We start from the raw sequence: 25652 nt of genomic DNA on the forward strand, positions 1-25652 counted from the left end.
ACCACTGAGCTGCGCAGGCGGGGTCAGGGCGGTGGAGGCGTAGGGCCGTGGGGACGGGTCTGGCACCCAGCCCCACTTCGTGCCCCAGCCCAACCCACCCAACTCTTAAGAGCCAATCCTTATCCCAAAGTTATGGATCCGGTTGGCCAACTTCCCTTACCTACATTTGTTCCAACATGCCAGAGGCTGTTCACCTGGAGACCTGCTGCCAATATGGGCACGCCCCCCCACCCCCATTTACACCCTCTCCCCGGATTTTCAAGGGCCAGCAAGAGCTCACCAGGCTCCATGGAACCTCGAAGCTTTCCAAGGCACGGCCCCTCTCTTGGGGCGAACCCATTCCAGGGCACCCTGCCCTTCACAAAGAGAAGAGAATTCTTCCCGGGGCTGCTCCGGGGGATGGGTTGCGTTACTGCACTGGACGCCTTGCGGCGCCCGTCTCTGCCACTCCAGATTGGGGATTCTGAACCCAACTCCCTTTTGATCTGCTGAGGGCAACGGAGGCCCTCGCCGGTCCCTTCCAAACGGTGCTCGCCCATCTCTCAGGACCGACTGACCCATATTCGACTGTTCACATGGAACCCTTCTCCACTTCGGCCTTCAAAGTTCTCGTTTGAATATTTGCTACCACCACCAAGATCTCCACCTGCGGCAGCTCCACCCGGCTGCGCAAGGCTCGCCGAAGCGGCCCTCCTACTTATCTTGGCGGAGTGTGCGTGGGTGGGTGGACATCGGGAGTGGGGGGGGGCGCAAACCCCCCCCCCCCATCCCGGCTCCTGTCCCCTTTTTCTCCCAATGACTTGTCTTCTACAGATACTTGATTCCATAACACTGTGTATAAGGACTTATAACACTGCCAGTAAGAACTCTGAAGTGAGGTTCATGCAATAAATACTTAAATCACCATTAACAGGCTAGTGGTAGAAAAATGCTGTTAGGTACACTGCCATGAGGACTCAGAAAAACTGAGCAACATATTGGAAATTAGGAGATCATTGCTATTGCTATATTGTTATAGCAGAAAGCTCGTCCGAATAATGTGCTGCAGTTAATAGAGAACACAAAACTTGTAAAGATGAACTTAGATAGTTAGCCACGGAGATTTCCAAGCAGAGTGTTGGAAATATAGCCTAGTTTCTTACTCTTTATAGTAAAATGTGAGAGGAAAGAGAGAACTGTTTAACCAAAAAGAATCAGGACTTGATAATTTGGGAAATTCTCAACCTGTCCAGATTGTAAAAGAGACTAACAGTAGATTAACTATCAAGGTAGTGTACTCTAAACAGAAAGCCAAGGTTGTAGCTGGCCCACTTTTTGCTAATCCCTTGGAAGGAGGAAACGGTAGGGTCTGAGGGTCTTGAGTATATGCTAAGCTGCTGTCTTTGAAGAAGGGGGCCATGACCATGGGATGCAGGCGACTTCTAGAAGATGGAGGAGGCAAGGAAAGGAATTCTCCATTAGAGACTCTAGAAGACAATAATCACGCTGACACCTTGATTTTAGCCCATTTGGACTTACTTTGGACTTCTGACTTTCAGAACTGTAAGATAATAAATTTGTATTGTTTTCAGCCACTAAGTAAGTCTGTAGTAATTTGTTACAGCAGAATGGGAAACTTAACACAGATTTTGGTACTGGAAATGAAGTACTGCTGTAGCAATTCCCTAAGAATTGGAATTGAGCAATGGGCAAAGACTGGAATTTTAAAGAACATGATAGACATCAATAAGAAATATTAACATATTCAATAAGTTAACAGAACACCAAGCAGGATGAATGCAAAGAAAATCACCTGAGTACATCATAGTCAAAGTGAAAAGGAACATATTAGTTTTAAGGAGAAATAAGACTTTAGGCCAATTTGTCAACAGAAACTACTGAAGTCAGAAGATGGAGTCTTCAAATTCTTCTAAGACAAAATAAATACATCTACAAAAAAAGCTAAAGAAAGTGATCTCTTATGGAAGCACAGAACCACTGGAAGGAACAAAGAGCACTAGAAAAAGAGTTAAATATAAATGGCAGACAAATATGAACATAGGCAATTCCATCGAACAAGTAATGGTGGTACTTTAGACTCAAGTACCAAAGAACGTAAAGCAGTGGCTGTCTATCACATTTACACTGATTAGTCTGGTAATATTTCTCAGGCATTCGTTACTGAGCAAATTATGTCTGTGTGTGCATGTGTCTGTCTCTATATTATTGAAGTATTTCTCCCCTTTTCCTCCCCTCTTATTTTATTTAATGTTTTTTTTTAATTGATTTTAGAGGGAAAGGGAGAGAGAGAGAAATATCACTGAGAAACATGGATTGGTTACGTCCTGCATGCCCCCTACTGAGAGTCAAGATAAAAACCCAGCATGTGCCCTGACTAGGAATTGAACCTGTGAATTGAACTCTTGGTTCATGGGTCAATACTCAACCACTAGGTCACAAGGGCCCGGCTCTCTACTCTTTTTCTTTTCTTTCTTTCTTTTTTTTTTAGAGATCCAAAACATATCTCCACTCTTTTATAAGCTAGAATAAGAGAACCATGAATGTTATGATTCATTATATTTGCATAAATAATTATACTATGATGGGGAACAGAACTAACTTCTTTGGGAGCAAAATTTGAAAAAGTTTTATAATTCATCATTTAAATACATATGTGAGGCTTTCAAATAATGGGAATATTATAAATTTTTATTTACATGATACATCTAAAACAAAAACCAAGAATTAAAAGAAAGCAAAGAAATTATCATCCTATATAAGCCTAATATGCTAAGTGTTCTACTGTTCATTTGACCAGTCACTATGACGTACACTGACCACCAGGAGGCAGACACTCTGACCAGTATGTTAGCTTGCTGCCGGGGTTGGCCGATTGCGATTGGGCAAGACGGGCCAGACACGCCCTGGAGCCCTCCTGCAGTCTGATCGTGCACCTGGGGGGGTCCCTCAGCCTGGCCTGTGCCCTCTCGCAATCCGGGATCCTTCAGGGGATGTTGGAGAGCTGGTTTTGGCCTGATCCCTGCCAGCCAGGTCGAGGGACCTCACTGGTGCACGAATCCGTTAACAGGGCCTCTAGTAATATAATATTCAGGATAGTGGTTACCTCAATGGCGTATCAGCAGAATGGGACGTAGAAGAGACCTGATAGACCCAGCAGTACTGGATCTTAACCTAGCCCTTAAGATGGGTGGTAGGTTTCCTAATTTGCATGTCATTATTATACATAAAAATTGATATGGCCCTTTGTATCAAAGGTTACTTAATGAAAATTTTGAAAGGTAATGAAATGAGGTAGCTTAATTAATTAATTTTATTAATTAAAAGGAAGATCTGTAGAAGGAAGTACCTGTTGCATTTCCTGTTCCATGATCACTGTGGATCTGCTGTAAGCCAGGAACTGGCCTTGTTGTCAGATACCAAACTGCATGTAGGACATCTGTGGCGTGTATACGATTGTGATCTAAAGTCACCAAAATGATTTTTAAAATGATTATTCTGTTACATTTACCATAAGACATTTTAAAAAGTGTAATACTTTTTATTCCCATATATAAAATATATGGCTTAAAATGATTTCCCACAATTATATTTCTGTTTCATCTTATTTTTTAAAACCTCTTGATGTGTTAAAAAGTTATTTTAAAAACTCACATTATGAAAACATAATTAAGGGGTCATAGAAAAGGAAGGGTAACCAGGGCTAATTTAAAGGCATAGAAAAATATATTTAAGGTTGTAGCTTTTAAAAAGATTTTGTAAACAGTGTTTGGATTATGGAGACCTATTTTTGCACAGGGGTGCATAGAACAGTTAAAATTCTGGATATCTGAACATCCCTTGATCCACCCATAAAAAAGAATGATACTTATTTATCAGCTCTTCTATAAGGATTAAATGTTAAATGGTATATGAACACATTCAAAACAGTGTCTGACACATAGCACATGGTCAAGAAAATATTTGTTTACTGAAATACCACTGTGTGAGGTCCACAGGTTAAAACCCAGCTTTGCTATTTATAATTTTATAATCTTGGGAAAGATCCTTCTGAGTTTTTAACTTCTCACCTGTGAAAAGCAGATAATACAATCTTTCCCAGGAAGATTAAATAAGATAACCTTTGTTAATCTAATGATTATAGTCATAGCTGACATTCAATAAAAAATCAACACTTCAACCAATATTTAATGCATACTTATGTAGAATTGGCAGCTGATACAATACTAACTGTCAAGGCTTCAGAGCATGATTCAATACACTAGGAGCTTATCATAAATATAATCATTTGTTATTGACCATTTACTATGTTCCATGAATTCTGATGTGTGCTTTATTTACATAGATTATCTTCACTACCTATGGAGTAAGTACTGTTATTCCCATTTACAAACTTGGAAACAAGTTTAGAAAAGTTAGATCCAGAAACGTAGCTTTTTTTTTTTTTTTTTTTTTAGTAATACGTAATAGATTTGTTTCTTTTTCAAAAATATATTTTTTATTGTTGATATCACAGAGGTCTCCCATTTCCCTTCCCTTTCACCCCCTTCTCCCAGGCCATACCCTTCAGGTCTTCACCTACCCTATTGCCTGTGTCCATATTAGGCACTCAAATATTAACAAAGATGTATATCATGTAATAAGTAAAAGCAGTTTATAAATAGGTATTGATATTATGATTTACTTTATAAAAATAAACATACAAGAAAAAAGTCTTAAAGAATATACATCAAAATGTTAACAGTAGTCAGTTAACTTTAAATAGTAGGATACAGATTTTCTTTTTAAATTTCTATTTAAAACTTTCCCAAACATGTAATTTAAAAGTGTTTAGTGACTATCTGAAGGGAAAAATAATAAAGGGTTTAAAAACTACTATTATTTGAACTTAAATAATAAGACATGTTAATACTTACAAGGAATGTCTCGATAGCCATTTTCTAATGCACGAAAATAGTTCATGAATTGTAGAGTGGGAATGTTAAATATTTCCAATAAACCAGTGTCTTGAAATAAGGTATACATAACCTAAATGTCAATTAAAATAAAGTTCACTTTAAAGTCAGAATTTCTCTTTGTAGTTGAGTATATGTTTTTGTGATCTGCATTTAGGAATATTAACCATGTATATATCTTTAAGTTATTAATTTTTTAAAAACTCCCCTACAATGAGATCTTTTGAAAACATGAAAAAGGAAGACATTACCCGAAAGCCCATGAAAACCAAAGAAAGATTACCATGTCATGTTCTAGTTTAAAAAATTTCCCATTATTTATAATTTATTAAAGGGCATATGAATTCTATTCTAGTCCTAGGTGTTAAAAGAAGTAATGTTTTTGTCTCTAAAGACTTCAATGAGATGAACTTATATACCTTCCACATAATTTATTCTGTTCTTATGTCTCATAAATAAGACATAGATTATATGTCTTAGTTAATGAAAGTGATATTTTGAGAAGGTTAATCTGATACTATTGTGTGAACCCATCAGGGACAACCTCTAGTCTGGGTAGTAAAATGGACATATTTTTCCATGGTTGTAGCAAGAAATGAACTATTTGGTCTTGAGTAAAAGATAAGGGAGGGCAGGTGAAAAAAACAAAGCTAGTTTCATTGGTTAGCACTTGATCATCTTTTTCCTTTTTCAACCTCCAGATTCAATATAAAGTAAAACTTTATTACTTTAGTTAAAATTAAATCCCATTATAAGTAAATTAATTTTCATTTAAATGTTTTCAAATTTTCTACTGAAAACTTCATTTGTGAAAATAATAATTCAATAAAAAATGTTGAATTTCTGCATAAACCAATATTATACATTTTTAGATTCTGCTTTTTATAAAGATTCAAAAAATTAATTTATAATAAAAAAGTAGTGGGGATTTGAAACAAACCTGACTGAGGATTCTTCCTGAATTCTCTCCCATTTTTTCTACAAGTTCGAAAATTTGAAAATTCCAGTTGTTCATCTTTTCTATTAATGAATCATAATCTTCTATTAAAATTGGGTCCAGCGATGCTTCCTGTTCAGTCTGTACATACGGGGGGCAGGGAGAGATCCAAACCAATATATCTTTTATAAATATTGTTAAATCCATATCTAAATGCGAACACTTAAAATTGAGCATTAAAAAGTGGTCAGTTCTGTTTTCTACAACCGTTTCTTTCAAATACAATCTGTACTTCCTACTTCCTCTCTCTGTACAATGCTATTTTCACATAAATATAAATGTGTCCTTTATATATCAGAAAATTTTTTACTCTTTACTTTTATAAATAAATAAAAATATTTCTGAAACACTATACAAATCTCAATTCCATTTTCATTTTAGAATTTAGAGGTGTATCAAGAATAATAGAAACTTGTATCCTTATAGTGGCATTTATTAACTTCCCAAGAAAAATGGATGAGTTTTTACCTAAAAAGCTTAAATTATGAACTTTGAGAAAAAAAAGTGTTATTTTAAATAAGTAGATTATTTCATTGTTTTTAATGACTATACACATTTCTCAGATCTTAACATATATTACTTTCCATGTGGATATTTTTTCATTATATACCTACTATAAAACTAAATAAAATGAGTTCATTGTAAAATGAATGCACTTTGTTGTTCTCGGATAATGAGTTTAGAAGTAGTTATTTTTTTACCCAAGATTTTCTTTAATGTGATAGAGTGACTTTCAGTAAAAAATTTCAAAGTATCATAATATTAAAAACATTGTTCTGAGCAAAAATAACAAAACTAAACTATGCACTAATATTTCACCTTAACATAATTATATTATAAGTTTTACATTTGGTTGCTGTTCATTCTGTGCCTCTTCTGTTAGGTGATTATCACCTTCCAAAATTAATTTTCTGCAGTCTCTGTCCTCTGTTTCCACTTCTTGTTGAGCTTCTGTAAGGTTGAGTGATTCTTTTGAGAAATTGGTGTTGTCTTCATCACCTTTCAAAAAAAGTCATATGTAAAAATAAAACTTCCCCTACATGGATAGTTTCGTAAGAAAATTATTTGAAAAAATATTCAGATAAAGTGAACCATTATGGCGTTAAATCTAAATAAATGACATTAAAACATTAATTGCCATTAATCCTATCTTGCTGGACTATTTGGCCCACGCATCTTGTGCTCGGGCAATACAATCACTTCACCTGATATATCTACTCATGGATGAAAGGGACGAGTGGATATTCTTTATAAAAGTGAGAACAAAAAGAAGTCCCCAAATCATTTTTTACAAATTTGATGTAAACAATTTCTAACATCTGAAATGGTTTGTATTTTGAACCTAAAAATAAGATTAAAGCACATCTAAAAATCAAAGCACATATTAAATGTAAACTGTAATTAAAATTAAGAGAAAAGGAAAGAAAATATGCCATTGAAGCAAGTTATAAAAGAACATAACATCTAGATAAAAAAATTAAAACATAGTATCGTAAGTGTGAATTATTTCTCTACCAATGTGATTAAAAATATCCTTTTTTCAAATCACATGGAAAAGAGAAGCAGCACTGTTAGCTAAATAGTATTCATCCACATGTATAAAAGTATTCCTATTTCTTCTATTTGTAATATCCTGAACAAAAGACTTTTCCAAAACTCATCAACAGTAGAATACATAAACTAGTGTACTCAGACAATTGAACATTACAGAGCAAAGAGAAAGAACTACAATCACATGTAACAATATGTATGATTCGTAAAAATATAATGTTGAGCCCTGGCAGGTGTTGCTCAATGGCAGAGTGTTGGCCTATGCCCTGAAAAGTCTCGGGTTCAATTCCTGGTCAAGGTATCTGGGTTGCAGGTTTGATCCCCTGCCCCGGGTGGGGTACATGTGGGAGGAAACCAATCGCTGTTATTACTATTTTAAGTGTTTTTATCATGAAGTAGTGTTGTTTGATTTTTGTCATGCTTTTTATGCATCTATTAAGATTATCATGTGTTTTCTCTCTCTTTTTTTAAAATGTGGTATATTATACTGATTGATTTCAAATATTAAACTGCCCTTGCATTTCTGGGATAAACATATCTTCGTCATGATGTGACTGTTTTATATATTGTTGGACTCAGTTTGCTAGTATTACGTTAAGGATTTTTGTGTCTATACATATAAGACATACTGGTCTGTAGTTTTCTTGTGATGCCTTTGGTTATGGTATCAGGGTAATACTGGTCTTACAGAATGAGTGGGAAGTTTGCTCTTCTATTTTTTGGAAGAGGTGTTTGTTTTTTTTAAAAGAATTGGTCTTTGTTGTTTTTTTAACAGCACTTTAAAGTGTAAGAGCCAAAGCTATTGAATTGCACACTTTAAAATGAATAACCATGTAAAGAGATTCCTAGGAGCCTACAATCCCTGAAAGGACCTACCTACTTCTGTACTTTTATATTCCTAGGGTGACGCTACCAAAAGGACTGCTCATTTTACCAGTCCCTGGCCCTCTGGCAAACACCCTTTGGTAGCCTCAAACTCCAGACTCACTCTTTTGGACTTCTATCCTCCTCCAGATCTAGTGGTATTCTGAGGAGCTTTAAGCAGATTTTTTGGTTAATAATTTGTACAGCTTTTATACCTACCTTCGGGGGAATGTTGGTGCAAGTTAACTATTACTGGAAGACTGATAATCAATTGTTTAATGTTATAAAACTACTATAATTTTATCACCATCGATATTTCTTTGTTTGAGCATAAAAAATATTTCAGAATGATATGATTAAATTTTAAAATAAGTCCTTTCTGTGCCATAAAAAATTATGCAAACCTTTTGGCATTAGATTGTGCAGTATAAATTTCAACATTATTATACTTTATTTTGCTATTTATGAGCCAAACCCATCATCTAAGACAATATTCATTTGTACAGCCATTTTTACTCTTCAAAATACTTTCACCATCTATTATTTATACTTTTCTCTTAGTAACTCCTCTCTGAAGTAGATAAAAAACACCATAATGTTCATTTTAAAGGTGGATAAAATGAAGTTAAACTCATTTATTCATCCTAAAAAGTAATATAAAAAATTGCTCATAAAGTTAAACACTCACCTAATTTCCCATTGCAGTAGTCTGTACTCGACTCTGATTCAGATGTTGAAACATATTTCAGTATTTGATGTCCACAGCTTATAAAATAAAATAGAAATATATATGCATATATAAACATGTATATATAATATATGAGAGAAAATTTTAAAATCTAAGTACAATTATAAAAATCTGCTCAATTTTTAACCAAGGTCCCAAATGCAACACACTCTAATAATACAATCTCTATAAATTTAAAAGGATTTATCTAGAAGGTATCTGTGTAACCTGAAGAAAATAACATATTTTGAAAGTCAACATTGATGTCTGAAGTAAACAGTATCTAAGCCGAAATGAGAATGAACACCATATGAACTGGGTATTATAAACAGGCACTAAAATAGTGCATACGAAATAATTTTTTTTACATTTACTGATATAATGAATAGAATACAACTATATTTCACTTCAGATGGAGATCATTTCATTGGAAAATCAATGATAGCACTGAGATGAGTTTTATTTAGAAAAAATTCTACTAGGTAAATAAGGAAGAGAATATAGTCTTAATTTATCATCTAGTTATTATATAGAACTAGAATATTAATAATACTTTAACATATATTGTAAAACAAACGTTTGGGAAACTTACCTGTTACATACACTGCTATCAGAATTTCTAAGTTGTTGATAAAAATCTGGTAAAGTGGGTACATTGCCCAGAGATCTGTGTAAAATAACACTTGGCTTAGTAAGAAAATCAGCAGTATCAGGAAATTCTATAGGCGATCGACTAGTTAGAGAGCCAGGAGACACTGGTGGTCCATGGCCAGGAGAATTCACAGGACTCAGGCTGGGTAAAACACCTTGGAAAGTTAAAAGAGAGGAAAGAGATAGATAAATAACCATGCTTGTGTATGGTGTTTATTGTTTATGTTTGTGTACTTATAAAGAGTATTTTCCTTCTTTAAATAAAGCAAAGTATTTACAATTAAATGATAAAATAGACTTGTAGATGGAGCTCTATCTTCAAGACATTCTAGAAATTTAAGCAGAAAATAGACCATATTGGTCATCATTAGTGACTGGGAATAAACACCCCGTGGCAGGATAGCACATTACAGGTGAATACTAAGAGTAGAACTAACATGTACATGCTGTGTGGCACAAATTTTCCTAATTCTTTACCTTTTACATTTTGTGTCCCTGCCAGCTTGATTATCTACATGAGCAGAGTATTTTTACCAAACTTTATTGAATATTTTCCAGTACAATAAAATTCATTTTTATTCAAAAATCCAATTTCTTAATAGCATTAAGCAAGTTGAGCATAAAATAAAAATTATATGTTAACACAACAGCATACCTCTTAAAATATGCAAATTTGTCCAGCTTATTTATTTATTCAACAAATACTTGAGAGCCTACATGCTGGGAAATGTGCTGGGTTTCACAATGGAGAAAAAGATACCATCTCTGTAATTCAACAAACCTAGGGTTTAGTGGAGAGTAGGAACAAGTGCTTTGTGCTAAGGGAAAAACAGTGCTTCAGAAATTTGCTGAGTGCTTTGAACTAAGGCTGTATGGGTATATCTGGAGAGAAGGCAGAATTAAAATTTTATTTGGAAATAAAGATCCAAGTAAAGTATGAATCAGAGAGGAAAGCAAATAACAGTTATTAAGGACCTATATTTTTAGGCACAGAGGTGAACACTTAAGAGACTGTGTGAGATGGTTAATTTTATGTGCCAACTTAGCTAAGCTATGGTGCCCAGCTGTTTTGGTCAAAAAGCAGTCTAGATGTTGCTGTGAAGGTATTTTTCACATGTGGTAAATATTTATATTAGTGGTCTGGGTAGAGCAGATTATCCTTCATAATGTGAGTTGGCCTCATTCAATTAGTTAAAGGCCTTAAGAGAAAAGGCTGAGGTCTTCCCAAAAGGTAGGAATTTGCCTCCAGAGTACCTTTGTTTTTTGTTGTTGTTGTTTTTAATCTTCACTCAAGGATATTTTTCCATTGATTTTTTTTTAGAGAGTGGAAGAGAGAGGGAAAGACAGAGAGAAACACATCAATTGGTTGCCTCTTGCACACACCCCCACCAGAGCCCGGGCCCTGGAGGAACCTGCAACTGAGGTACATGCCCTTGACCGGAATTGAACCCGGGACTCTTTGGTCCATAGGCTGATGCTCTATCTACTGAGCCAAACTGGCTAGGGTCAGACTGCCTTTGGACGCTGCTAGAATTTCCATGCTAGCAGCCTGTACTAAAAATTTCAGACCTTATAGCCCTCACAATCTCACAAAACAATGCCTTAAAATAAATCCTTTGTGCACCCCCTTCCTCTCTATATACATGCATACATGCACATATATGTTATGTATGTACACACACACACACACACACACACATCCTAATAGTTCTGTTTCTCTAGAAAACCTTGACTGATACGATGGTATTTTATTCAATCTTCACAGTAACAATGTGAGTTAAGTAGCATTTTCATTTTATATGTGAAGAAAAAATACTACCAAAAAAAAAAAGTTTCCCTAAGGAACTTAATTTAGTTAGCAGTTAACACTGTGAGGAAACACTCTAAAAAGGGCTGTCACTGCTGTTCTATTAGATTAATTTATTGAGAGGCTCCTATAAATCTTATATGGGCTGAATGGGGTTTTATAAATATTCTGGTCAAACAGTGTAATGTTTCAGAAGAAGAAACTAAAGACTAGAGAGGGAAAGGGCCTTGCTTGTCAAAGTCATAATGGTTAGTTACTAACTGGATAAAAAAGCTCAAATTTTCAGCATTCTTTTCTCTAATTTTACCAGCAAATGTTAAAAAATCCAGAAAAATAGGCTGAGAAGACTAAAGGATAAATAACCTTAGGGTAGAAATTTGATATAGAAAAGCTTCAAGGAGAGGAAAAAATGGTAGAGAAAAACCTAGCAACCCTTAAGAAAGATTTCCCACAATATAGATCCATTTTTATTTTAAACTGTGTGCACATTATGTTTCATATATTATGCAGAGTCCTGCTCTTCGTTATCGGACAGCCCTTGCGCCGGTGCGCTGTGACGTCCCTGATTATGAGCATGGCTGTCCAGCTTCGGACTCGAGGCTGCAAAGTTCTGCGCGGGCCTTGGGGCGTTCTGTTTAAGCCTGGCCTGCTTGTGGCTGACCTCGGGAGAGGATGGCATTGCTTTTGGAAGGAATGCTGGCCTGGAGGTCAGGTGGCTAAGGGCTCCATCTAGTTTTGTTTGTGCCATGAAAATGGGGTTGAGGAAGGGTGTGGGGCAATGGTTCTTAATTCTGTGCCGTTCACATTATTGCAAACTCGATCTTTTATGGGAAGTTTCAATGGTTTTATAATAAATGATTTTTACCGAAAAAAATAAAAAAACAAAAAAAACACACACACACACACACACACACACACACACACATATATTATGAAACATAATGTGCACACAGAAAAGTTTCAACAGGAATGCTTATCATTCAAACTAAGACATAAAACATGGCTCTAGACCAGAAACCCTTCCTAAATTGCCCTCCCTCCCATTAAAGGAAATCATTATTTTGACTGTTGTAATACCGTTTTTCTTGCCTTTCTTTATATTTATACCATGTGTGTATATGTATCTTTTAACAATTTAGATGAGTTCTTCCCTTTCTTATCTTTGTAAATTATATCAGACTAGAGGTCTGGTGCACGAAATTTGTGCACTGGAGGGGGGGGGGGGGTCCCTCAGCCCAGCCTGTGCTCTCTTGCAGTCCGGGAGCCCTCGGGGGATGTCTGAAAGCCCATGGGGAGTGGGCCTAAGCCAGCAGTTGGACATCCTTAGCGCTGCTGTGGAAGCGGGAGAGGCTCCCGCCACCACCACTGTGCTCGCCAGCCGTGAGCCCGGCTTCTGGCTGAGCGGCACTCCCCCTATGAGAGTGCAACTGATCACCAGGGAGCAGCTCCTGCGTTAAGCATCTGCCCCCTGGTGGTCAGTGCATGTCATAGCGACCGGTTGTTCCTCCGTTCAGTCAATTTGCATATTAGCCTTTTATTATATAGGATAGTATATATAAATGCTTCTATGCCTTGCTTAATTGACATTTTTAAAAGATATTTCTGCCCTAGCCGGTTTAGCTCAGTGGATAGAGCATCAGCCTGCGGACTCAAGGGTCCCAGGTTCGATTCCGGTCAAGGGCATGTACCTTGGTTGCAGGCACATACCCAGTGGGGAGTGTGCAGGAGGCAGCTGATCGATGTTTCCCTCTCATCGATGTTTCTAGCTCTCTATCCCTCTCCCTTCCTCTAAGAAATCAATAAAATATATTTAAAAAAAGAGATATTTCCATGTAGCAGCATGTGACTGTAGTTCATTCGTTTTCAATGCTATATAATGCTGTCACATTTTACTTTCCCAGCGGCAATGTAGGAGTGTTCCACTTCTGGACATTTTTATCAACACTTGTTATTGTCTGTCTTTATAATTAAAGACATCAAAGTGGGTGTGAAGTCATAGTTCATTGCTTTTGATTTGCATTTTCCTAATTAATGATGCTAAACACCTTTTCATGTGGTTATGGGCCATTTTTATATCTTCTTTGGAGAAACATCTATTCAGATTTTTTGCCCATTTTTAAATGAGATCTTTTGTCTTTTTATTATTGAGTTGTAAAACATCTTTCTATATTCTGGATACTAGTCCATTGTCAGATATATTATTTGCAAGTATTTTTTTCCCATCCTGTGCATTGTCTTTTCTTTTCTTTTCTTTTTTTTTTAGGTGTTTGCTGAAGTACAGATGTTTTTAATTTTAATGAATTCCAATTATCAATTTTTTCCACTTATGGACTGTGCTTTTGGTGTCTTATCCAAAAACACTTTACTCAATACCTACAGCCACAAAGATTTTCTGTTTTCTACAAGTTTTATGGTTTAACCCTTACATTTGAGTCTAGGATGCAACTTGAGTTAATTTTTAAGTATGATGACATATGGAGTTCCAAATTCATTCTTTTGCATGTGTATATCCAGTTGTTCCAACACCATTTGTTAAAAACACGATTCCTTCCCCACTGAATTATCTTGGCACCCTTGTTGAAAATCATTTGACCATGTAAAGGTTTATTTATGGAATTATTTTCTTTATTTCTGTTTTGCAAGTAAATAGAAATACAATTGATTTTTACATACAGATCTTGTATCCTGCCACAGTGATGAACTTGTTTTCTGGTTGTAAAAGATGTTAACGAATTTCTTGGGATTTTATGAATATAATGATTATGTCATCTGCAAATATAGGTTTAATTATTTAATTCCTTTTTACCTAACTGCCCTGGTTAGAATCTCCAATCCAGTATTAAGCAGAAGTGGCAATTATTTTATAGTTATTAAAATTATTTTATAATTTTATAATTTATAGTTCTCTTTGGTGAGGCATTATTGACATATTCTTCTTAAAAACTTTAGCTATGATTTCCTTTAGTTCTTTGAACATATGTATAATAGCAAATTTAAAGTCATTGCTAAGTCCAAACTCCAATATCCCCCTCAGGGAAATATTTTGTTACTTGTTTTTACTTGTATATATGGCAAAAATTTCTTGATTCTTTGCATGTTTCATAATTTTTTTTGAAAACTGAACATTTAACAATTCTGGTATCAGACTCTTCATACCCCCAAGGTTTGTTATATTGCTGGTTTTGTTTGTTTTATTGTTTCTGATTATTTGTTGAGTGACGCTCCTGAACTCATTATAAATAGATTCTGTTTTCTACTTTTTTATGGTTGCCCTAGAGTTTGCAATATACATTTACAACTAACTAGAATCCAGTTTCAAATAACATTCCGTTAAAATAACAAAATAATGCTAATTCTTCCATTCTTGTATCATTGCTGTCATTCATTTCACTTATATATAAGCATACATAAATATATACATATATATACTAGTATACACACACATAAAAAATATATATATAAGCACACAAGTTCAAATACATTGTTACTCTCATTCTAAACAAATTAAACAAAGGCAGCCTTTGTTATCTGTAGACCAAATAAATATAAGAAAAATAAGTTTTTACTTTACCTTGATTTTTTTTTCTTCAATGCTCTTCCTTTCTCTATAGATTGAAACTTCTGACCTATATTACTTTCCTTCTCTTTAAAGAACTTCTTTGAACATCTTTTGCAAGTCAGATCTATTAGCAACAAGTTCCCTCAATTTTTCTCTGAAAAAGTATTTTTCTCCTTCACTTTTAGAGGATAATTTTGTAGGGGACAGAATTATAGGTTGGTTCTTGTTTCTCAAGACTAAATATTTCACTCTGTTCATTGTTTCTTTTCTATGTGTTCTAATTCCCTGTTGATCTTGTCATCCATTTTGTCCAGCTTTCCTTCTATTTCTTTTAAAACATTGTTATGTTAAAGACTTTTTAAAATCTAACAACAATATATATTTAGAAGTCCTCCTAGTGTCTATTTTTCTTGCTTATAAATAATATTTTCCTGACTCTTCACACTTCAGTTTTTATTGTAGGCCAAACATTGTATATAAAAGAGTTTTGTGATTGTGCATCTTACTGCCCCAAACCACACACAGTGTAGTTTAAAATCAGAATATCAGTGCTGTTCTCTTATGACTATGTTGTATCTATAAAATATTTCATTCAAAAAGTTTTAAAGCAAAAGGAGTAAAAGGGATCAAAAGGTACCAACTTCCAGTTATAAAACAAATAAGTCACGGGGATGTAATGTACAGCATGGTGACTATAGTTAATAATATTGTTTTGCATATTTGAAAGTTGCTGAGAGTAGATCTTAAGATTTCTCACTACAAGAATTTTTTAACTATGTATGTTGAGAGATACTAATTAGACTAATTGTGTGATCATTTTGCAATATATACAAAACATTATGTTGTACACATGAAACTTATGTAATGTTATAGATTAATTATACCTCAAGTTAGTAAATAAACAGAAAATTCTTATTTAGGATGGCTTAGGATATATTCAGGGTTTTTTCTACTCTCATGGTAAGACTTTTTTTTTCTCTCCGTAATTTCCAGGCTACTGAATACCCTTTTCTGGGGATTTTCCCTTGTTCTGGATATGTGAGTCTGGGTCTACAAAAATTCAGGTTAATTAAATAGTTCTATCCCCCCTCCCCCCCCCCCCACCGAATCCCTAGTGCCTAATAGAGTTCGTGGCATAGAGATACTAAAAAAGGTGTCTGAATGAATGAGCAAATTGTGATCTAATAGCCAACTCAATTGCTTAGTCATGTTAACTTACAACACATAAAATAGTCTTGAAAATTAGTCACTAATGTGTAATGAAAAAATTTTGCACTAACATATACTTTGAGACCTCCCACATTTAAATCATAAAAAAAATGAGAACTTACCAGCTCTTCTTAGACCTATATGGTGAGACAGCGATATAGATGCTGACCTTTGCTTCGGGATTGTCGGTGGGTTTGAACTAAAAGGCCCGTTTAAGTAGCCTCCTTGACTAAAAGGGAAAGACAGTAGGTTAACAATTTTAAAACTGGGAAATTTCCTCATTTTTATTCATGGTCTTCAATTCAATTAGCAAATAATGGCTTTGCAGGCCATAAGGTCTCTGTTGCAACTACTCAACTTTGCCATTGTAGCATAAAAGCAGCCATAGACAGTAATAAATAAGTATGACTGTGTTTCAATATAATTTTATTTACAAAAATGGGTTACATTGCTAAACCCTAGCATATAGCTGGATATCGGTATCATCTGGATTGCTTCTTCCAACACAGATTGCTAGTCCCACCCCCAGGATTTCTGCTTCTGTAAACCAGGGTTAGGACCAGATAATCGGCATTTCTAATAAGTTCTTAGAGGAAATGCTAATGTTGTTTTCACTATTTTCTGTTCTCTCCACAGATACTGATTAGCCATTAAGTCAGTCATTTCTTTTTTTTTTAATTTTTATTGATTAAGGTATTACAAATGTGTCTTTATTCCCCCATTGTCCCCTCATCCCCCAAGTCTTTCCCCCTTACCCCCACCCTCCCCAACCTTCCTTCTGAGGTTTGAGCATCTGATCAATGCTTCTCAGTCTCTGGATCTCTTTTTGTTCATCAGTTTATGTTGTTCATTATATTCCACAAATGAGTGAGATCATGTCTAAGTCAGTCATTTCTTATAACTGAAATATTTATTATAGGTTTTAGGGCTCTTATGAAGAAATTAAATATAGGCAGGCAATCATACCAATGAAATACATGAAGTTAAAATTATATATTTAAGGTTCTGATCTAGTGCCATGTGGCTATCAAGTACAACATAAATGTTACCTTCCTGTCTTAGACATTCACTAATCTGTTTTCTTCTGTTCACCATCTCCCAATGTGGGTACTTTGCCAGAGGCTCAAGGACAAACCTAGATTCTCTACTTTTCACTCAATATTTTTTAGTATAACAAGCTCTTCCCCAATTCCTTCATCTTTTCTCCACTTCCACACCCCAAAAAATCTATTTTTTCTGTGACCAAAAGGTTTTTGTTCATGTCTCTGTTACAACATTTACCCATAGTTTGTCATTTCACTGTGTACAGATTCTTTTGCCTCACTAATTTCTGAATTCCTTTAGGGGCTATAAAACATCTCTACATTCACAGGGGATATAGCACAGTGCCTGATAAAAGGTGTTCAACAGATGATTGTGGAATAAATGAATGATCTCCTTAGGTTCCTAGTCTCACTTTTCTAGAGAATATATCTTTTCTGCTCCCCAGTTTTGGGTGAATAGACTTTCTTTTGCCAACTCCTGCTTTAAAGCTCTCCTTGGGCCTTTTTCTAAAAATCTAGTTTGTTCTATATCCTGCTGAGAGGAAAAAAAATTCTGTATTACAAAAAGAAGACATATAAAACCAGTTGGCAACCAATTCATTAAAACTTTTTTATTAATAACAAAACTTATAATAATGTGCCATTTTGTGTATTGATCATATATCATCCATTGTTTTAGGTACTTTACATACTTTATCTCTGTTAGTCTCCTATTTTACAGATAAGGAAACTAAGGCTTCAAGAAGCTACGTCCCTGAATTCACTTGGCTAAAATACAATTTCCAATTTCTTTGATCTAAAGTGTATGTTTTTTTCCACAGAATAATTCCATCTCTCTGTGTGTCTCTCCATTTGTAAAATTAAGAGATTTAGAATTAAGGACTTTTGAGGTAACATCTAGCCTTAGTCTATAATATTTTTTTTCTCAAACCAATAGTAATAATAATTTGTTGACAGTTTTACAAAAAGAGACAACATGCAAATGATACCAGCCAATAAACTCATCTCCCTGTAAGTGCACAGCCGTTCTTTGTGTTTGAACATCCCTTGCCTACATGTCTAGTGGGAGAGACTGGGAAAAAAGGCAACGATTATCCTGGCAAATGGTGGGACTGCTTCGGGACCCTCTGGGTCAGGATTGCAGGCACAGGTTACGATTTAGATCGGTAGTCAGGAATTAAGATGTCTTCTGGTTTGGTTTGTATGATATTACAGAGCTCTGTCTGGTAGAATGCAGGGAGGGGAGCCTTCATCTGGAAACCAGCCCTTTGGGGCAAGTTTTGCTGATTTATGCCTATAAAACTATGACTAAAAAGAAAATGATTTTTGATTGTAATAATGCTTGGCTTATGTATAATCTGGACTCTGGAGAATGGGTCTTTAAATTACTATACTGCAATTATGCTCAAGATATTATGACTTTACATAATAAAGATGCAGGATTAAAAGGAAATAGATTAATAGTCCAGAGAAAGGGGAATTTGCCTGTGGCAGATAGCAGAAGTTCAGGAGAGGGGGACCAGGAAGATCTGGATGTTATGGCTACTGCTAGCATTGCCCCATGGCCCCTCCAGCCCTAGGGGATCTTCCTCCTTGCAGGAGGAGGTGAGCCTGAACTGGTCTGTCTAGAACCTGCCAGGGAACCAAATTTGGTGAAGGACAAGTTCCTACTGGGCCAGGGCAATACCCTTTGTGAAGACTTCCAGTGGGAGTAGGGCCAGAGGCCCAGCCCGCTGGATATTATTGGGCACATAACTACATTTTCTACAGCAGATCTTTAAACTGGAAAAACTCAAGTCCTTCTTAAAGGGATGATCTTACTAAAATGACTGACCAGTTTAGGTCAGTGGTTAGAGAGCATTGGCCTGGTGGACCGAAGGGTCACAGTTTCGATTCCCCATCAAGGGCACGTTTTTCAGGTAACTCAGTTGTGGGTTCCCTGTCTTGGGTCCGTGCAGGAGGCAACCAATCGACGTGTCTCTCTCTCCCCCCACCCCCACTTCCTCCTTCCCTTACACTCTCCAGAAATCTATGGGAAAAATATCCCCAGGTAACGATTAAAAAAAAAAGACTGACAGGAAACAGTTAAGAGAATTCCTGGAAATGGTGGGCTACTACACTTGGATTCCGACCGAACTTTGGGCTCAATGCTAAACCACTGTATGAATATCAGAAAGGACCAGAAGATTGCCCTTTAGAATGGACGAAGGAGTGCACTCAGGCTTTTGAGTCCCTGAAGGCGCACGTGGCTTCTGCACCAGCCTTGGGGCTTCCAGACCTACTAAAGCCCTTTCAGTTATATGTTCATGAAAGGCAGGGCGTTGCCCTAGGATTCCTCACCAAATGCTTATTGACATTCCACAATCCATGGCATACTTGTCAAAGAAACTAGATCACACTGTCCTAGGGTGGCCAGCCTGCTGGAGAGCTGTGGCAGCCACCTGGGAGCTTTTATAGGAAAACTTTTCCTGGGAAGAGTCTATCCCCATTTACATATCCCACCAAGTGATGAGCTGCTAGAGAAAAAAGATGACTCACTGCTAGAAGAATGGGCAGGTACCAAACAATTCTTCTCAACAATCCCAACATCTCCCTCAAAACTGTAAGTTAACTCCTGCCTACTTTCTCCCGACTCGACTCTGCCACGCTAATGCATGACCATTCTAAAATAATTGTTGAAGGTTATTCTGGCAGAATTGATTTATAGGACCTGCCACTAGAAGAGGCAGACTGGACTCTATATGCAGATGGAAGCAGTTAGATGGATAAAGGAAACAGGTTACTTCCAATACCAAAAGAGGTTACCACTGGGAACCTCTGCTCAGAAAGCTGAACTGATTGCACTGACGCAGGCATTAGAATTTTCATACAAAAGAGAATGAATGTGTATACCGACTGGAGGTATGCTCTCCTAATTTTGCATGCAATGTTCGGTCTGGAAAGAAAAAGGACAATTAACCTCCAATAAGAAGGAAATTAAGCATGCCACAGAAATTTTAAAATTATTAGAAGCTGTCCTTTATAGGTGGCGGCTATGCACTTCTCCAGCATCAGAAAGAGGACACTGAGGTAGCTAAAGGAAACAATCTGGCTGAAGGAGCCGTGAAAGAGGCTGCTAAAGCAACGTTCACAGTGCCTTTGGTACCTGTTCTAGACTTGTCACAATTTGGCCCTGAATATTTGACTGCAGACTTAGAGAAAGCTAAGAGCTGAGGTTTTGATGAAGAAGCTCCTTATAGTAGACTAGAGGCCTGGTGCACGAAATTCGTGCACGGGAGGGGGCTGTCCCTCAGCCTGGCCTGCACCCTCTCCAATCTTGGACCCCTTGGGGGGTGTCCGACTGCCCTCCCCTGCTGGCCTGATCTTGCCCCCACTGCCCCCCTCTGGCCTAATGGCCCCCAACTGCCCTCCCCTGCTGGACATCTTGTGACAGCCTTCTTGTGAAGGTGGCCATCTTGTGATGACATCGCATGAGGGCCTTGGGCCACCGAGTCTTTTATTATATAGGATGAGCTCAATTTTTAAAGATGTACAGAAATGAGAGTAAAGGGCACAAGTAAAGGGGAGCACAGAAGACGACAAGTGAAGCTTGACTGAGTTTCAGTTAGAGAAAGATGATATTGGAGGTATTTTTATGTTGTCAAGCAATGGCCCTTTTAATTAAGTAAAATCTCAAGTCCTTTTAAGAGATGACCAAATCCTTAAGTGGCTATTCAAGGAGGAATAACTCTTCCTCTTCCTTATGGTTTTCTTCCCTAAGATTCCTCTTATCATAGCTATGATAAGGTTTAGAATACTTTACTTTTTTTCCTCCAGGCAAGGCATGAAGAAAAGGAAAATTTAAATATTACTCTGTACACAAATAAGCTAGGCTGGAAATTATAATGCAGCTTAAATTTCAAATGGAGTTAAAATTATCAGAAAACTTCAAGGAAAGTCTAACACAAGTTACATATTGTTTTTACCTAGACAGCTTCCCAAATAATTTTTCTATTCTCATTCATTGCAAGACTACTTATCTCTCTTATTCTTTTAGTCCATTTAACTTTTCCAAGGAAGGGGTCATCATTGTCCTGAGGGAATAACAGGGTTTTGAATCCCAGGCTAGGAATTTGGGTATAATTCTACAGGCACTGGTCCAAAAATTTAATGACTAGAAAACCTATAATCAAAGTTTTGTTTAAGGAAGATTTCTGGTTGAAGGTTAGAAGATGGATCGGAGAGTTAAGGATATTAGAAATGGGAAGACCAATTAGGAGGATAATTCAATAGCCCAAGTAAGGAGTAACGAAAGCATGAAATGGTGTAGGCAAAGTGAGACAGGAGAATAAGCAATAGAGAAAAAAAGAGAATCAAAGATAAAGTTGACAACTGATACCTGCAGAATAAGGAAATAGGATGCAAAGATAACACCATTTTCTAGGTAAGTCAATTTTGTAAGCAACCAGGGGGAAGCTTTGTGCCAGGAAATAAGACCAGAATGACAGTAACAAAAAAGCAACTGGGGGGCTGAGAAATTTGGTTTCAGACATTTTCAGGGAATAAGAGGTTCTATAATGAAACAATGTTGAAAGCAGCGTCAGGGTCACTGAAGATCACAGAGAGGCTATGATCAGAACCCAAAGCTGCATCCAAATCAAGACTCACAAATCTAGGATATGTGATCTCAGCTTTTGAGCACTCTACTAAAGACAGGATGGATGTCTCATGATTCCAGAGTCACAAGTCTATTACTTTTGTGCTAAACAAAATATCACCATACTTTAAAGATAATTAGCTTTGCTGTTTAATAAGACTGCTCTAGATGCCTATATGGTAGTCACATATAGCTCTACATTTTAATTAAATTCATATTTAAATCCAGTTGATCAGTCAGACTAGATACATTTCATGTGATCAATAGCTAGGAACTACCATACTGGTGAGATATACTAGTAAAATATTCCCATCATCACAAAATTTCTATTGGACAGCGCTGATCTAGAAACTTGAATTTCAAAAGTAGTAATGGCTGTAAATGCTTCATATCTTCCCATCTTATCCTATGTTCAAAGTAAGCTCCAGCTTCTCCACATTAAAAAAATTACTTCTAACCTTATCTCTTTAAAGTAGATGTTCCATAATACCACCAATAGCTTTATTCTCCAAATTCCTAAAATCTTTTATGACAGTTAAGTATATCAAATCGGCCTACATATACCTTTATATGAACACTTTTCAGAGTTAAAGATAGTTTTCTTTGGACTGTGTTTCTATTTTGATATCCATCATTATTTAATTGCAAATGTATTTAATTGCAAATGTATTTAATTGCAAATGTATTGCTGTTACATTAGTGTGATAGAAAATAAAAAACGGAATCATTTTCATCATTGTTTCAGTATTCTCAAGATGATGTTTCCCATGGTTAAGAAATATCTTTCATATTTTCAGTTTCTAACATCATTTACTTCCTCATATCCTGATTCCATTAGGGAAAAAAACAAACAAAAACTATCATGTTCAGGCTCTGAGCAAGCTTTGGACCAAAGCTCATTTTCCTGTACTGTATTCATACCTCAATCCATTCCTGTTTTATATACCATTTCACACAATATTTTCAATAAACAAGAAGTCCATCTATTTCAATATATTATAGAAGATTCAAATTAATAAATCACGAAATAATCTGTAAAATTGTAATTATTTGGTCATAATTCACATATAAATACTAACCAATTTTAACAAATAGCTATGATCCAATTCTGCCACCTAGTGTTTTAAATGTGTAACTACCTAGCTCAAGCTAAAAGTAAAACATGCTCAGTAAGAACAGTGGTTTAACAGGAAATTTACACTAATACCAATTTTATTGATATAACCAGGTGACTGACTAAATAGAAGCTTATCTTTCCTGATCACAAGAGATGACTATCTTTTCTGGCTTTTAAGACAAAGCACTGAATCTTTTGTGATCAGTGTAAAGGATATATTTACATTCAGATTTTGGCTCCTGGCATTTTCTCAGTTTCACAGTTACTGGTGCCTTTCAAAGATACTTAACATCTGAGAATGTGCTCCTCCTCTCACAAGTCAGCAACTGTTGCCCTACTTTAGGCATCATGCACTGGACCTAGTGACCGCTCCTGCAGTGGCCACCTCTACTAATTTATAAGCTTTCCCAGCACCCTGTACTAAATGGATCCTAACTTCCATTCAGGTCCCAACTTACCTAAGTTTGGGGATAAGACAGGTCCTTCTTTTTAAGAATCACTTTCACTATTATGTCATATTAGGTATGCTGTCCTATACCTAAACAAGTACGTCAACTGTTCCTTTCCACTTTTAGAACTATTTCAAACTTCATTCACAGAAACAAAGCGAATGTATCAGATTCAGATTTCTTTAACAGGCTCTGGTGATTTTACCTTGAAATGCCAACTTCTTGGTGAGGCCTTTTGCCATTACTGCGTTCCCACCTTGAAGAAGGAGGTTCAACAGGGGGCAGACTTGAAGTTCCCGAGCTCCTCCTCAGCTGTGGAGTTGGTAAACTATTCCTACTGTGTAGTCCCTGTTGGATAATTGAACAGTGAATCGCCACCCTATAATATCTGTATATGTATTAAAGATGTCACATAAAAATACAAAGTATATTTTTAATATGTACTGGAGAAACAGAACATTTTATTCTGAAAGTATGTCAATTTTGCTCCAAACTTCACATTCTATACTGTTCTACTTTATCCTTCTAGTACTAAAAAATGATATCTGAGTTCCCTACAATTTAACTAGATATTTTTTTCTTTTGCACACTTTATTCCTAGTATCATGAGAAATAAACAGTTGATAATTTAAAAAGTAGATATGAAAGATGTACCCTAATAAACAACTTCAGAGGACAAAATTAAGATCAGGGATTGTCCTGAACCTTTCATATTTTCAGTCCAGGGCTAATGTCCATAGAGGTTAATCTGGAGAAACTGTAGGATTCTGAGCTGTTTTTTGAACAAATGACTAAATCCAGAACACCTTTAGCCTTAATACAGTTTGACCTTAATTTTTGAAAATGTTCTATTTTTTACCACTGTGAATAGGTGTTTTACTGAGATATACAGAAAAGTTTCTTTCTTATGAATTTCCTCTACCGGCACACACTGAAACCATCTCAGAGAGATAAAGATCTCTTACAGTTTTCCCAAGGATGTTGATTTAGTAAAGGTTTGTGGTTAGTTAGAAATTTAGGTTCATATAATCTGCCTTGTTTCTTAGCACAGTATATGAGACATTTATATTAAAGTATCTATTCCAACTCCCTTTTCCTTACTAGTTATTTTTTCATAAATACTGCTATTCTTAAGTAACAGTAGGCTTCTTCTTTTCCAAAAGCAGAGACAAATTAGATTCAAAATTCACACAAGAATTTTCAAGAACACTATGAAAAATAAGGGTTACATCCTGATTCTTATCTGACTTACTTTTACCAATCGATTCCAGTACCCAAAATAAGCCCGATTAACTAGAAATGTTCAAGAAATGAGGCATTTAGGCATGCTCTTTAATATTATTGTTTAAATGCTTCTAAAATGTACCAGTACACTTTTCTACACAGTAAACATAGTAATAATAATGCTATCAATTATGATTTTATGATTAAGATTTTTTAAAAAACTTTTTTAAAATTACTAAACATCAAATGTCAATGGGAAATACAAAGGAAGAGCAATAGAACAAGTGGAAACCAACTCAAGAATATATTAGCTCTTCTACTGATGAATTTGTTGCTACCCCATGATTAACTTCTAAGCATCACTGGTATAGTTGGGTTTTGACTAATGCAGGTGATACTGTATATACTTTAAAAAATAAAAGCATCACAGCCCTGGTTGGTGTGGCTCAATTGGTTGGAGCATTGCCCCGTGCACTGGAAGGTTGCAGATTCGATTCCAGATCAGGGCACATACCTAGTTTTGGGTTTGATCCCCAGTTGGGGTGGGTGCAAGAGGCAACTAATCGCTGTATCTCTCTCACCTCAATGTTTCTCTCTCTCCCTCCCTCTCTAAAAACAAATAAATAAAAGCATCACATAAATACCTATGATCTAGCTCTGATCAGTAATTATCAAATGTTTGCCCTAATTGGGCTTGCTTAGTTTTTCAACATTTCTATACCTAATACTGAGAACAAAATGAAATTAACTGATAATCAAAATCCCTCCAAAAAGTATATTTAACTTTTCCTAAGCTCTATATACACTATTATTAGTAAACAAAAACAAACTGATTTGAATTTTATCTTCTCTTGGTTAGTTTCTTT

At 36.0% G+C, this 25652-nt stretch overlaps 1 protein-coding gene across 1 annotated transcript in view; it reads right to left on the reverse strand.

Annotated features, from left to right (window-relative positions):
* PDE3B (phosphodiesterase 3B, cGMP-inhibited) overlaps window positions 1-25652 on the reverse strand; it is a 155750-nt gene that overhangs the window by 27730 nt on the left and 102368 nt on the right. Inside the window, exons 4-11 of the mRNA XM_005885892.2 lie at window positions 23768-23910; window positions 16440-16546; window positions 9684-9897; window positions 9053-9129; window positions 6797-6948; window positions 5893-6030; window positions 4914-5025; window positions 3347-3460 (exon numbers count right to left, since the gene is read on the reverse strand). Of these exons, the coding sequence (XP_005885954.2) occupies window positions 3347-3460; window positions 4914-5025; window positions 5893-6030; window positions 6797-6948; window positions 9053-9129; window positions 9684-9897; window positions 16440-16546; window positions 23768-23910 (1057 nt within the window). The remainder of the gene's footprint in view (window positions 1-3346; window positions 3461-4913; window positions 5026-5892; window positions 6031-6796; window positions 6949-9052; window positions 9130-9683; window positions 9898-16439; window positions 16547-23767; window positions 23911-25652) is intronic.

This window comes from Myotis brandtii, unplaced genomic scaffold (genome assembly GCF_000412655.1).
Source record: "Myotis brandtii unplaced genomic scaffold, ASM41265v1 scaffold934, whole genome shotgun sequence".
Classification (NCBI taxonomy): Eukaryota; Metazoa; Chordata; class Mammalia; order Chiroptera; family Vespertilionidae; genus Myotis; species Myotis brandtii.